The 15089-nt window shown below is 40.1% G+C and overlaps 1 protein-coding gene across 1 annotated transcript in view; it reads left to right on the plus strand.

Moving 5' to 3' along the window:
* The window catches only part of pmpcb (peptidase, mitochondrial processing subunit beta), a 39573-nt gene that overhangs the window by 20834 nt on the left and 3650 nt on the right, over positions 1 to 15089 (plus strand). Inside the window, exons 4-10 of the mRNA XM_043713836.1 lie at positions 5924 to 6010; positions 6860 to 6989; positions 7345 to 7543; positions 7624 to 7703; positions 8999 to 9114; positions 10288 to 10431; positions 11238 to 11398. Of these exons, the coding sequence (XP_043569771.1) occupies positions 5924 to 6010; positions 6860 to 6989; positions 7345 to 7543; positions 7624 to 7703; positions 8999 to 9114; positions 10288 to 10431; positions 11238 to 11398 (917 nt within the window). The remainder of the gene's footprint in view (positions 1 to 5923; positions 6011 to 6859; positions 6990 to 7344; positions 7544 to 7623; positions 7704 to 8998; positions 9115 to 10287; positions 10432 to 11237; positions 11399 to 15089) is intronic.

Here is a 15089-nt window from a genome sequence, read left to right on the forward strand (position 1 = left end):
TGTTTCCTCAACTTTATGTAAGCCTCCTTCTTCCTCTTTACAAGACATTCAACCTCCCTCGTCAACCAAGGTTCCCTCACACGACCATCTCTTTCCTGCCTGACAGGTACATACATATCAAGGACACGTCGTATCTGTTCCTTGAAAAAGTTCCACATTTCCACGACATCCTTCCCTGACAGCCTATGCTCCCAACTTATGCTCCTCAGATCCTGTCTTACAGCATCGTAATTACCCTTCCCCCAATTGTAAAACCTATCCTGTTGCACGCACCTATCTCTCTCCATAACCAAGGTGAAAGTCACAGAATTGTGGTCATGATCACCAAAATGTTCACCCACTAACAAGCCCATCACTTGTTCATTACTGAGTACCAAATCCAAAATGGCCTCCCCTCTGGTCGGACAATCTACATACTGAGTTAGAAAAGCTTCCAGGACACACTGCACAAACACCGCCCCATCCAATCTACTTGATCTAAAGAGCTTCCAATCAATAATAGCACTGTTGATGACATAGAATCATACAGATGTGCAGCACAGAAACAGATCCTTAGGTCCAACTAGTCCATGCTGACTAAATATCAAGACCAAATATCAAAACCCAATCTAGTCCCATTTGCCAGCACTTGGCCCATATGCCTGTAAACCCTTCATATTCGGTTCCCATTCAGATGCCTTTTAAAAGTTAGTTGTACCAGCCTCTTCCACTCCCTCTGGCAGCTCATTCCATACATGTACCACCCTCTGCGTGAAAAAGTTGCCCATCAGATCCTTTTAAATTTTTCACCTCTCACCCTAAACGGATGCCCTCGAGTTCTGGACTCCCCCACCCAGGAAAGCCAATCCTCTCATGGTTTTATAAACCTCTAAAGTCACCTCTCAGCCTCCTCCGCTCCTCCTCCAGGGAAAACAACCCCAACCTATTCAACCTCTCCATGTAGCTCAAATCCTCCAACCTTGGCAACATCCTTTTGAATCTTTTGTGAAACATGAAAGGGTTCAGAACATCATTCCAACAGAAAGGAGAACAGAACTGCACACAATATTCCAAAAGTGGCCTAATCAATGTCCTGTACAGCTGCAATATGACCTCCCAACTCCTAAACTCAATGCTCTGTCCAATAAAGGAAAGCATACCAAATGTCGTCTTCACTATCCTATCTATCTGCAACTCTACTTTCAAGGAACTATGAACCCGCACTTCAAGGTCTCTTTGTTCAGCAACACTCCCCAGGACTTTGCCATACAGTGTATAAGTCCTGCCCTGATCTGCTTTTCCAAAATACAGCACTTCACATTTATCTAAATTAAACTCCATCTGCCGCTCCTCAGCCCATTGGTCCATCTGATCAAGATCCTATTGTATTCTGAGATAATGTTCTTCACTGTCTACTACACCTCCAATTTTGGTGTCATCTACAAACTTACTAACTATACCTCCTATGTTCACATCCGAATAATTTATATGAATGACAAAGAAACAGTGGACCCTACACCGATTACTGTGGCACACCACTGGTCCCAGACCTCCAGTCTGAAAAGCAACCCTCCACCATCACCCTCTGTCTTGTACTTTCAAGCCAGTTCTGTATCTAACTGGCTAGTTCTCCTTTATTCCATGAGATCTAACCTTACTAACCAGTCTACCATGAGGAATCTGGTCAAATGCTTTACTGAAGTCCATATAGATGATGTCCACCACCTGCCCTCACCAATTCTCTTTGTTACTACTTCAAAAAACACAATCAAGTTTGTGAGACGTGTTGACTATCCCAAATCAGTCCTTGCCTTTCCAAATGCTCATTAAAGATGTACAGCACAGAAACAGACCCTGCAATTCACCTTGCCCATGCCGAGCAGGTAACCTAAAGTAGTCTAGCCCCATTTGTCAGAACTTGGTCCATATCCTTCTAAACTCTTCCTATTCATACACCCATCCAGATGCCATTTAAATGTTGTAATTGGCCACTAACTAGCGTCTATCACAATCTCTATATAGCCTTCCTTCCTTAATTTATCTCTTTTAGTTCTAGTATCATCTTTGTCAATCTACACTGTGTACTATCAAAGATATCATTCGTGAGTTGCTAAACTAAGCGACCTAGGTTCCATTTTTGAATGTCTAAAGTTCATATTCATGACATCTGAAAGAAGCAGGTTATTCTGTTTTTTTTAGAAAAAATCTATAGAAATTCAGTCTCCTGTTCTGAAACATTGTTATTTCAGACAGCAGTACTTAATAATATGTTTACTGAGTACGTAGATTACCACGATTGGGGGGGGAAGAGTCTTCAACCTCTCATTTCTCCAGTGTCTGGAATTAAGATTCAGAACTGGAGGAAAAGGACCAACTTTTGGAGCTTGAACTAAAATCTGTAGCTGATAAATTGGATTTCTCATGCATTTTTTGGACATATGTCCCTCTGGTCAATTTTCACATTGTTTACATAGTAATTACACTTCACAAAGCTCTTCCCTGACAGTAAAATACTTTGAGATACCCAGAATCTGTAAAACACACTATGCTGCTGATGATTCTTTTCTTCAGCAAAACCAGCCCATTTCTATCAAGTTATAATGCCCTATCTCTTTTACAGAATTAATCACTCTAGATTCTTTTTGGACTTACGGATGTTGATTAATCATTTGCTACTATTTAGCTTTCTACTCTCACTAAACTTGGATACATGCTCACTATGCCTCCATCCAAGTCATTTCTAAATATAATGTTAGATAGAACATCAACATTCCAAACAGTCTGATTTTGCCTTTGTCACATTGATTGGGGCAATGATGGACTTGGTGGTTAGGGTGCTTTGTCTGTAGTATAAACTGAAGACAGTGGCTTTACCCTTCCCAGGAAATCACTGTTCATCTGGTACTGAATGTCAGACAAGCAGTGTGACGATGCTTAGAGACATTGGAGGGGTTTAGAGAAGTGATGGTGAAATAGAAACGGGTGTTGTCGTTGTGCATGTGAAAATTAATACTGAGTTTTCAGATGATGTCACTGAGGTGAGGCAGTATGTGGATTCAAAATAATGGAGGGCCAAGAATAGATCCTTGGGGTCTTCAGAGATAACTGTGAAAATAGGAAACAAAGCACATAATTGTCTGGCTATGACTAGGTAGATGGACAGATAGGTGGACAGAAAAGCATTGGAGTGGAATGGTTTAGTCCCAATTGCATTAAAAGCTGCATACAGATCAAGAAAACAAAAGGGGCAAAAGTAAACCATTTGCCTGTCAATCTGCTCCATCACTCAAGAAGATCATGGTTTATCCACTTCATATCCACCTTTCTATACTAACCTTATACCCTATAGTTAGTACCAAAATGTCTCTGAAATTCGCAGTCACCTATGAGGCATGATTTGGAGATGCCGGTGTTGGACTGGGATGTACAAAGGTAAAAATCACACAACACCAGGTTATAGTCCAACAGGTGTAATTGGAAGCACACTAGCTTTCGGAGCGTCAAGTAGCATCGCTCCAAAAGCTAGTGTGCTTCCAATTAAACCTGTTGGACTATAACCTGGTGTTGTGTGATTTTTAACCTATGAGGCAGTTATGGTTATCGTGCTTACATTTTTAAAAAAGTATCGAAACTATTTACACTTTCATTTCCATACATCGTTCAATAGTTGTAGAATTCCTTCTTGAATATCATGGCTGACATTTTTAAAAAATGTTTGTATTCTAATAAATATAGAAATTTTTTTTTAATACTGCTTTTGATGCCCATGGAACTTTACCCTCTCAGTACATTGAGCTTCAGACTTTTGTTTAATTTTCTTGTCCATGTCATCTCATTATTAGCATTTTTCTAGTAAATCTATGGTGCAGCAGAGTCCATATGTCATATAATTGCTTTCATCATCCATAGTCTGCCTTTTAAAAATCCATACTCGGTATCATATTCCTTATTCCATTGGGATTTTTGTGTTCAGGCAATTTTTCTTTTATTTTCAGAATATGCTGCTGCAAACTGACCAGTATAGACTTCTATTTATACAATGCAATACAGTACAGTACGGCACTGGATCAGGCCCTTTGGCCCACCAAGGCTGGTGTCAATTCCTATTTGTTATTTAGACTTGCTGCTTATTGCCCATCCATGGTATCTAACCCTCAGTTCATCTTACATTTCATGTGTCTCTCACGATACACTTTAAACATTGCTATGTGCCTGTTTCCACCAGCAGTGTATTACTCCAACCTCCTGTGAAAATCTTTCCCTGCATTTCTCCCTTAAACCTTCCCCCTCTCACCTTGAACCTGTGCCCTCTTGTAGTTGACCTTTCCACCCTTGAAAAAGCTTCTGACTATCCACCCTATTCATGCCTGTCAGAATTTTGTTTTTGTGAAAACAATGAGTTTATCCAACTGCTCCTTACTACTAAAACCTTCCAAATCAGGCAACGTCTCTGCAATCTCTCCAAAGCATTGATGTCCTTCCAGTGTGGCAACCAGAACTGCATGCAATATTCCAAATGTGGCCTAACTAATGTTTTGTACAACTGTAACATAACTTGCCAACTTTTATATTCGATGCCCTGGCCAATGAAGGCAAGCATGCTGTATGCCTTCTTAAACACCTTGTGTTGCCATTTTCAGGAATCTGTGGACCTGTACGCCCAGATCACTCTCTGTCAATGCTCGTAAGGAATCTGCAGTTTATTCCATAATTTGCACCTGAGTTTGGTTTTCCAAATTGCATCACCTCGCATTTGTCTAAATTAAATTCCATCTGCCATTTCTCTGTTAATGTATCCTTTGACAATCCACCTCACTGTCTGCAATTTTGGTATCATCTGCAAACTTTCTAATCAGACCATCTCCATTTTCCCCCAGATCATTTATATAAATTACAAACAACAAAGGTCCAGCACTGATCCCCGTGGAACACCACTAGTTACTGATCTCCATTCTGAAAAGCACTCTTTCACTGCTACTCTGTCTTCTATGACCAAGTCTGTTTTGTATCCATCCAGCCAGCTCACTCCAAATCCCAGGAGACTCTACCTTTTGTACCAGCCTGCCATGAGGTACCTTATCAAATGCCTTAGTAAAGTCCATGTAGACAACATCCACTGTCCTTTCCTGATCAATTATTTTTGTCACCTCTTCCAAAAAAAACTCAATCGTTAATGAGACAAGCCCTTCCCTGCACAAACCCATGCTGTCTATTACTAACAAGTCCATTCCCTTCCAATGTGAATGAATCCTGTTTCTCATACCTTCTCTCAACCGCCTTGGAATTATCCTTAACGCTGCTGGCCAAGGAAATTTCATAACCCCTTTTTGCTCTCTTGCCTTCTCATTTGAGCTCCTTCCTTCTTTCTCTATATTCTTCAATGACTTTGTTTTTAGTTGCCTAGACCTTAGGTATGCTTCCTTTCTTTTTGACTTTTTTAAATTTGCCACATATATCTCTGATTTAACAAGCTGAAATTTTTTCTATTGTCTCTTTCATTCTTTCTCACAGTTTATGTTCCCTAATTTGGTATCATCAGAAAATTTTAATGATGGTCCTCTGTACCCATTAACATTACTAGGTATGCCTTGCCAATCTATAAGTCATGTGTTTGTTCTTACTCTGCTTTCTGTTCTTTAACAACTGCTGTATCGTCGGCAGTGATCAGTTGTACCTTTTTCTAATTGTTATCTCCTATATCATGATTTCCAGCAATTGCCATTTTATCTATGTGCAGCTGAATGATCTATTAAGTAACTGGGTCTTGCAAATTGTTTTGTTAAATGAAACACTTTCTACCAACAAATTATTAGAGTTTTGTGAGTTGAAAAGAAGTAATATTTTTGGGGAGCCAAGATGTTTTTTTATTTTTATTATTATATCTTTTGACTTTGATACAAATTTTTGTGTTTTTCTGTGAAGTACACCTTGTTGCTTTCTTTAGGTTGGACTATGGATTGACGCTGGGAGCCGCTATGAGAATGAAAAGAACAATGGAACAGCTCATTTTTTGGAGCACATGGCTTTTAAAGTAAGGCAACACCTGCTTTCATAAAATACTTTACTTTAAAATTAGCAACTTTATTTAGTACTTTTAATTACTTTTATTACTTTTATTAAAAGACAGTCAGATCTGAGTTGGAATAGGGAGTAAAATTAAGTGGTAAAGTAAAGCCAACAACTGCAGATGCTGAAATCTGGAATAAAAATAGAAATTGCTGGAGAAGCTTAGCAGGTCTGGCAGCATCTGAGAGTTCTGCTTTAAGGTCAGTGGATCCAAAACAGTGACTCTGCTTTCTGTTTAAAGATGCTGCCAGACCTGCTGAGTTTCTGCAGCAGTTTCTGTTTTTGTGTAAAATTAGGTGCAAATGGACTGATTGAGTAGGATTTCTTTTGATGTTGTAGCCAGCTGGTTTTGGAAGAAAATTTGTGGAAATGAGACATCCTCTTAATTCATTAAAGTATTGATTAAAGAGGGAGTTTTAAGAACAGTGCTAGTAAGAATTTACGATTAAAAGTGAGTGAGGGGGTTTGAAAAATTGTGCTGAGTATGGGAGAACACCAGTAATATTCGCCAAATTCAGGGATAATGGAATTGGAATGGAATAGTTGGAATTTGTGTTGTGTGGAAATTGGGAGGCATGGGAGTATTGTGAAGTTGGACTTGCAAGAGATAAGAGTTGTAATTTCAGCAGAGACAGGTTGTGAATTGAAGGACAATATCTTGGAGCTTGTTTGTCAGCTTTGAGGATGGACTACGTGTTGAGTTTGAAGATCAGTTTGGTGTCAAACATCGTATAATTGACCCAAAAAAGCATATACCTGCTTTTTCATTGCAATTCAATGCATTGCCATTAAACTTGCTATTCCTCCCTCACAGGGCACAAAGAAACGCTCTCAGCTAGACTTGGAACTTGAAATCGAGAACATGGGAGCCCATTTAAATGCATACACATCTAGAGAACAAACAGTGTATTATGCTAAAGCATTTTCTAAAGATCTGCCCAGAGGTGATTGATTTAATATCTGTTATCTTTTGAACTTGAATAATATAGCACATAAAAATTCTCTTACTTTGAAAACTATACTTTGTTAATTTAAGTTTCTTTTAAGGCCTTCTCGGATAAGTTAAGAAGATGTGTTCCCCACCCTTTAAAGGGTTGTGTGCTTTTTAACCTGAATTCATTGTGGAAATAATTAGCATAGTGTTTCCAGACATTCTAAACATTTGTCTACTGTTGAAACATGATATGCTGTATAATACTTTTACAGAATTCGCTGAAGGAAACTTGGTCATTAAAATATCGGGTTTAAACAATAAGTCTACATTTGTAAGCCATATTTTGTTTGATGCTTTGCACGCAGCTGTTGAAATCCTCGCAGATATTATTCAGAACAGTACCTTGGGATCCGCTGAGATTGAGCGTGAGCGAGGCGTTATTTTAAGGGAAATGCAAGAAGTTGAAACCAATCTGCAGGAAGTAGTCTTTGACTATCTGCATGCCACAGCATATCAGGCAACAGCTTTAGGCCGTACCATTCTGGGACCTACGGAAAACATCAAGTATGTATTTGTATTTCTTAATTGTCATCTTGATTTTTCTTCCCTTGCTTTTACACTCACTAAACTTATTATTGTAACAGATCCATAACTCGAAATGACCTAGTGGAATATATCACAACGCACTACAAAGGACCAAGGATGGTATTGGCTGCAGCTGGAGGTTAGAACATTTTCAATTGATTATTCCAATAATAAACAATTGTAATTCTAATGTCAATGCATCACAATTCCTTCAGGCAACAAACAATATAGTTTTAGTGCATTTTCATTTCTTTTGCTACGTTATGAAAGTTTACTTAGGGGAGGGTATGCTAAAGTAGACAGTTTGAGAAGTGTTGCTCCTGAACATAAACTAGAACATAAATATGAAGTTTAATATGAAGTTTAATTTTATGATCAATATAATCAGAAAATGTTTTGATATTTCAAGGGAATGTGGTATTTACTTTTATCAGATTTAAATGTATGGATTTTTCATTGTTGCCTATGACTGAATTGTATAATCAGAATTCCTTTGAAGTATATTTTGCACTATAACTGCTTTCTTTTCATATTTAACACCAAATTCTAAACTGTAAATATCTGGGTTTATTTTGGATGAAAATCTGTTGTTCAGACGAAAATGTCAGTAGAGATGCTAACAATTAGTATTCCAGCCTTGAGGACAGGAAATATCTTCCAGAGTTCCCACTTCAGTCATTATCTGTCAACCTTGCTGGCAATGAATACATGTGATGAATGTCAGCTGAGAATAGGATTGGACTTTATTGTACTGCTCCCTGCTGTCCATTAGTCTGCGCCACTGTTACAGCTCTCAAATGAGCAATGGCCAGTTAAATATGGCAATTATAGATGATCAGAAAGGTGAATACATCAGGCCCACCCAAACAAGGAGTCTGACAACTTCAGGTTGGAGGGAAAAAAAATAAATTGTTTGATATCATGGAATCACTACAGTGTGGAAACATGCCATTTGGTCCAACAAGTCCACATTGAACCTCCGAAGAGTGTCCCACCCAGACCATTACTATATGTGTTCCCTGACTAATGCATCTAACCTACACATCCCTGAACGCTATGGGCAATTTAGCATGGCCAATTCACCTAACCTGCACATCTTTGGATTGTGGGAGGAAACCAGAACACCCAGAGGAATCCCACATAGACACTGGGAGAATGTGCAAACTCCACACGGACAATCACCCAAGGCAGGGATTGAACCCGGGTCCCTGGCGCTATGAGACGGCAGTGCTAACCACTGAGCTACCGTGCCGCCTTGATGTACAGGTATTTAAGTTATGTTTTGCTTAGATTGCATTTGTTCTAATAATCAACTTCATGGAGTATGTACAGTAAATCCAGAAATTAATTGTATTAACTGAATATTTTTCTGTCCATCTGCCAACATAGCTGCACATTTTCTTCAGTTGTCAAGTTTGAATTCCTTTTTTGCAGGAGTGGATCATGATAAATTGGTTGACTTGGCAAAGCATCATTTTGGTAATCTACTAACAACCTACAATGGTCATACCACACCAGACCTGCCTCCTTGTAAGTTCACAGGAAGTGAGGTATGTACATAACGATTTAATATTTCATAAAGCATGTGAACAGTTTACTAGCTACCATTTCCCTCTGTACACAGATTAGTTGTGACCAGTAGCTGTGATAGGATCAATCTTGTTTTCTTCACTTTGAATGTGGCTTTGCGTACTTCCTTGTGATCTTGCAGAGATCTGTAGCATCCCTGTGAGAATTGAGAGCATGATGCAAAGTGGATCACCAGCTGATAAACCACCTGGCTAGCTGGTGTCTACCCAGTTCTTTCACTCTTTCCATCTATTAGTGTGTCATCTCTTCAAGTCAATGAAGCATAAATGTATTTATTATTGTGAAAGAATTGGGAAAACAAAGAATTGAGTGAGTTACTTTATTAATCATTCTGAAATGTTACTTAATTGCACAAATTTGTGTAAACTTGCACCCTGAATGTCAGCTAGTAAGTGGGAAGAGGCAAGGAAGAAACCGAAAATGTAATTCTTTGGTAGCTACTTGGATGTACTGTGGTGAGTTTTGAAGATTGTACAGATCGCGTAATGTTGCTCTAAGAGTTTTGATTGAATAGTGGAAGTCGTTTAATTCAACTGTGTAGGTTTGAGTCACTCTTGGAACTACGTATTCGAGAGCTGCGAATTTCTGATTGCTTCAATAACTGGAATGTTGACATATTAGATTACTTACTTAGTGTGGAAACAGGCCCTTCGGCTCAACATGTCCACACTGACCCGCCAAAGCGCAACCCACCCAGACCCATTCCCCTACATTTACCCCTTCATCTAACACTACGGGCAATTTAGCATGGCCAATTCACCTAACCTGCACATTTTTGGACTGTGGGAGGAAACCGGAGCACCCGGAGGAAACACACGCAGACACTGGGAGAATGTGCAAACTCCACGCAGACAGTCGCCCAAGGTTGAAATCGAACCTGGGTCTCTGGCACTGTGAGGCAGCAGTGCCATACACTGTGCCACCGTGCCACCCACAAATTCTTCAAAATATACATAAAGTTTAGCCTGTGGTGGTGTGAATTGTTACAATGCACAATTTATTTTCTCAATTCTCAACTTTGATTTTAGTTCAGATTATATTTACATGTCTGTGGGCTCATTGTTTAAGTTTTTTTTGTATTGTGATAACTGCAGCAGATATACATTAAAGTGATAACTGATTTTGTTTTCCAGATTCGGGTAAGAGATGACAAGATGCCATTGGCTCATATTGCAATTGCTATTGAAGCTATTGGCTGGTCACACGCAGATACTATTCCCCTCATGGTAGCAAATACCTTAATTGGTAATTGGGACCGTTCTTTTGGTGGTGGTGCGGTAAGTAAATAAAATTAGAACAATATAATTTTTTGTTTAATGGAAGCCTATTATAATTTGACCATTGATTTTACTGGGGTAAAATCCTAGCTTGAGGGTTTTGTTTTCAGAACAGTGTATCTAATTTGCTAATAAACTACAATGTTCTTTCATTGGTGATGGAGCTAAATGAGCATTCCACATTTGATAAATTCCAGCAGTACCAGAAAGTGGGAAATAAACACTGCCATCACTTTAGCAGGCTGCTCTGAAAATTCCACTCTTACATATAGTTAATATTTTGAAAATGTTAACTCTGCAAGTATTGAATCTGGTAGAGTTCCATCAATCACTGACAACTCAAAACAATCTTTTTTTTTTCATTTTCTGATTTATCAATTGGCTGACTGTTCTATCCATTTCGCAGCTGATTTGGGCTATTGAATGTACATGTGACATAAAGATCAATAGGTATCACCCACTGGGACCAGTCAGTTAGCTGGACAACTGGTTTGTTATGTAGGGTGAGGCCAATGGCACACGGCTCCGTTCCCACACTGACTGTGGTTACCATGATGGTCTCCCCTCGCCCAAGGCTTAACTAAATTACCATCAGTTGCGTCTCTTTAATGAAACAGTAGCCCTATATTACTGAGGTAACTTTACAGCTATTATATAAGCATTTTTGAACATCTCACCTGGTTTCAAATTGCATAATAGTTGAATAAACTTTTCCTTTGCCACTATTCAGTTTTAATTGCTTGACAGAGTTCATTTTTATAATTCAGTTGGCTGTCTAAACAAACAATTTTATTTTTTGAAAACAGAACTTGTCCAGTAAATTGGCACAGATTGCTTGCCAGGGTAATCTCTGCCACAGTTTCCAATCTTTCAACACCTGCTATACAGATACTGGTCTGTGGGGGCTTTACATGGTCTGTGAGCCCAATACGATTGACAACATGCTGCATTTTGTTCAAAGAGAGTGGTAAGTGAATCAATAAACCCATCAGTCACACAGCAGCAATAGATAAACTATTGGAAAAACTCTAAAGGGAGAGGTTTAGAGGCAAAGTTTGATCAAAGATAGTCAGCATAGCTTTGTCAGAGGGAGGTCATGCCCAACAAATCTGGGTGATTTTTGTTTTGAGGCAGTGATCAAGTATGTAAACAAGAGTCAGGTATTTAGAGCCCATAGAAATGTACAGCATGGAAACAAATTCTTCAATCCAACTCGTACATGTGGACCAGATATCCTAAATAAATCTAGTCCAAAACTAGGGGACATAGGTTTAAGGGGAGAGGGAAAAGATGTAAAAGGGACCCAAGGAGCGACCTTTTCATGCAGATGGTGGTGCATGTATGGAATGAGCACCAAACCCTTCCTATTCATATACCCATCCAGATGCCTTTCAAATGTTGTAATTGTAGCAGCCTCCTCCACTTCCTCTGGCAGCTCATTCCATACATGCACCACCGTCTGCATGAAAAGGTTGCCCCTTGGGTCCCTTTTACATCTTTCCCCTCTCCCCTTAAACCTATGTCCCCTAGTTTTGGACTCCCTGACCTAGGGAAAATACCTTGTCTATTTAACCTATCCATGCCCCTCATGACTTTATGAATATCAGCTTCCAATGCTCCAGGGAAAACAGCCCCAGTCTATTCAGACTCTCCCTATTAGCTCAAACCCTCCAATTCTGGCAACATCCCTTAAATATTTTCTGAACCCTTTCAAGTTTCACAACAGCCTTCTACAGCAGGGAGACCAGAATTGCACGCAGCATTTCAAAAGTGGCCTAACCAAAGTCCTGTACAGCCGCAACATGACCTCCCAACTCCAATACTCAATGGACTGACCAATAAAGGCAAGCATACCAAGAGCCGCCTTCACTGTCCTATCATCCTGCGACTCCACTTTGAAAGAACGATGAACTTGTACTCCAAGGTCTCTTTGTTCAACAACATTCCCAATGATCTTAATGTTAACTGTAAGTCCTGCCCTGATTTGCCTTCCCAAAATGCAGCACCTCACATTTATCTAAACTCAATCTACCACTTCACCACCCATTGGCGCATATGATCAAGATCCTGTTGTATTTAATGTTATATTTCAAACAGGACAGTCTTCACTTGACCAGAGGGGTACTAATGTCCTGGGTGGGAAATTTGCTAGTGCTATTCAGATGGGTTTAAACTAGCTCAGCAGGGGGATGGGATCCTGAGGTGTGGTTCCAATGCACAGGAGGATGAGAGTAGGGAGGGTATGAACAGAATTTCAGTCACAGGATTTGCTGGCAGACAGCAAGCTGGTTTGAAATGTGTCTCCTTCAATGCCAGAAGTATCCGAAATAAGGAAGGTGAGCTTGGATCATGAATAGGTACGTGGGACTTCAATGTTGTGGCCATTTTGGAGAAATGGATAGAGCAAGGTCAGGAATGGATGTTGCAGGTTCCAGGTTAGAATTTTCATTAAGATCAGGGAAGTTGGTAAAAGAGGGTGAGGTGTGGCCTTGGTAATCAAAGATAGTATGACGATGACTGAAAGAATCTTTGACAAGGATGCGTCTACTGAGGTGGTATGGGCTGAGGTTAGAAAGGGAGAGGAGAGATCACACTGCTGGGAGTTTTTTATAGGCCTCCGCAGAATTCCAGGGATGTGGAGGAGATGATTGGCAAAATGATTCTGGGTAGGAGTGAAAGAAAAAGGATGGTCGTTATGGGGGACTTTAACTTCCCCAACATTGACTGGAAATGCTAGAACTCTAGTACATCGAATGGATCAGTTTTTTGTCCATGTGCAGGAGGGTTTCCTGACACAGTATGTCGAAGGGCCGATAAGAGGGGAGGCGACACTGGATCTGGTACTTGGTAATGAACCAGGCCATGTGTTTGAATTAGTGGTAGGTGAACACTTTGGAGAGAGTTATGTTTAGTTTAGCGATGGAAAGGGATAGGTGCAAGCCACAGGGCAAGAATTGTAGATGGGGGAAGGGCAATTATAATGCGATTGGGCAAGACTTAGGATGCATAGAATGGAGTAGCAAAATGCAGGGGATGCAGATAATTGAAATGTGGAGCTGGTTTAAGGAACAGATATTGTGTGTCCTTGATAGGTATGTCCCTGTCAGGCTGGGAGGAAGTAATAAGGTAAGAGAACCGTGGTTTACTAAAAAAAATTGCTTCTCTTGTTAAGCGGAAGGAGGAGACTTATGTGATGATGAGATGAGATGGCTCAGATGAGGCGATGAAGAGTTATAGATTAACTAGGAAGGATTTAGAGAGAGAGTTAAGAGGAGCAAGGAGAGGACATGAGCAGTCTTTAGCAGGTAGAATAAAGGAGAACCCTAAAGCTTTTCTATAAGTATGTGAGGAATAAAAGGATGATTAGGGTAAGAATAGAGCCAGTCAAAGACAGACATGGAAAGTTATGTGTGGGCCCTGTGAGATCGGAGAGGTGCTAAACAAATATTTCTCATCTGTTTTCACTCAAAATGGAGAATATTATAGGGGAGAAGAATAAGATACAGGATATTAGACTAGAAAGGATCAAGGTTAGTAAGGATGAGGTGTTTTCAATTCTAGAAGGAGTGAAAGATCCCTGGGCCGGATGGAATTTATTCTCTGGGAAGCTGGGGAGGAGATGGCGAAGCCTTTGGCTTTGATCTTTGAGTCATCATTGTCTACAGGTTTAGTACAGAGGACTGGAGGATTGCAAATGTTGTGCCCTTGTTCACGAAGGGCAGTAGAGATGACCCAGATAATTACACACCAGTGAACCTTGCGTCCTATTGTAGGAAAAGTTTTGGAAAGGATTGTAAGAGAGGATTTATAATCTAGCAAGCAACGATTTGATTGCAGATAGTCAACATGGTTTCATCAAGGGCAGGTTGTGTCTCTCAAACCTCAGTTTTTTTGAGAAGGTGACCAAGCATGTAGATGAGGGTAGGACAGTTGACATGGTGTACATGGACTTCAGTAAAATCTTTGATAAGGTTCCACATGGTAGACTGTTGGAGAAAATGCTGAGGCATGGGATTGAGGGTGATTTATCAGTTTGGTTTAGAAAGCAGCGAGTGGTGGTTGATGGAAAATATTTAGCCTAGAATCCGGTTACTAGTGATGTGCCACAAGGACTTGTTTTGGGACCACTGCTGTTTGTCATTTTTATAAATGACTTGGACGCAGGCATAGGTGGATGGGTTAATACATTTGCAGATGATACGAAAGTTGGTGGAGTAGTGGACAGTGTGGAAGAGTGTTGCAGGTTGCAGGGGGACTTGGATAAACTGCAGAATTGGGCTCAGGTGGCAAATGGAGTTCAATGCAGATAAATGAGAGGTGATTCGCTTTGGTAAGAATAACAGGAAGGTAGAATACTGGATCAATGGAAAGATTCTTGGTAGTGTGGATGTGCAGCGAGACCTTGGAGTCAGTGTACGTAGATCCCTGAAAGTTGCCACCCAGGTTGATAGTGCTGTTAAGAAGGCATACAGTGTATTAGGTTTTATTGGTAGAGGGATTGAGTTCCAGTGCCGTAATGTCATGCTGCCACTATGCAAAACGCTAGTGCAGCCACACTTGTATTGTGTACAGTTCTAGTTGCCCCATAATAGGAAGGATGTAGAAGCATTGGAAAGGGTGCAGAGGAGATTTACCAGGACGTTGCCTGGTCTGGAGGG

This window comes from Chiloscyllium plagiosum, chromosome 23, assembly GCF_004010195.1.
Source record: "Chiloscyllium plagiosum isolate BGI_BamShark_2017 chromosome 23, ASM401019v2, whole genome shotgun sequence".
In the NCBI taxonomy this organism is placed as follows: Eukaryota; Metazoa; Chordata; class Chondrichthyes; order Orectolobiformes; family Hemiscylliidae; genus Chiloscyllium; species Chiloscyllium plagiosum.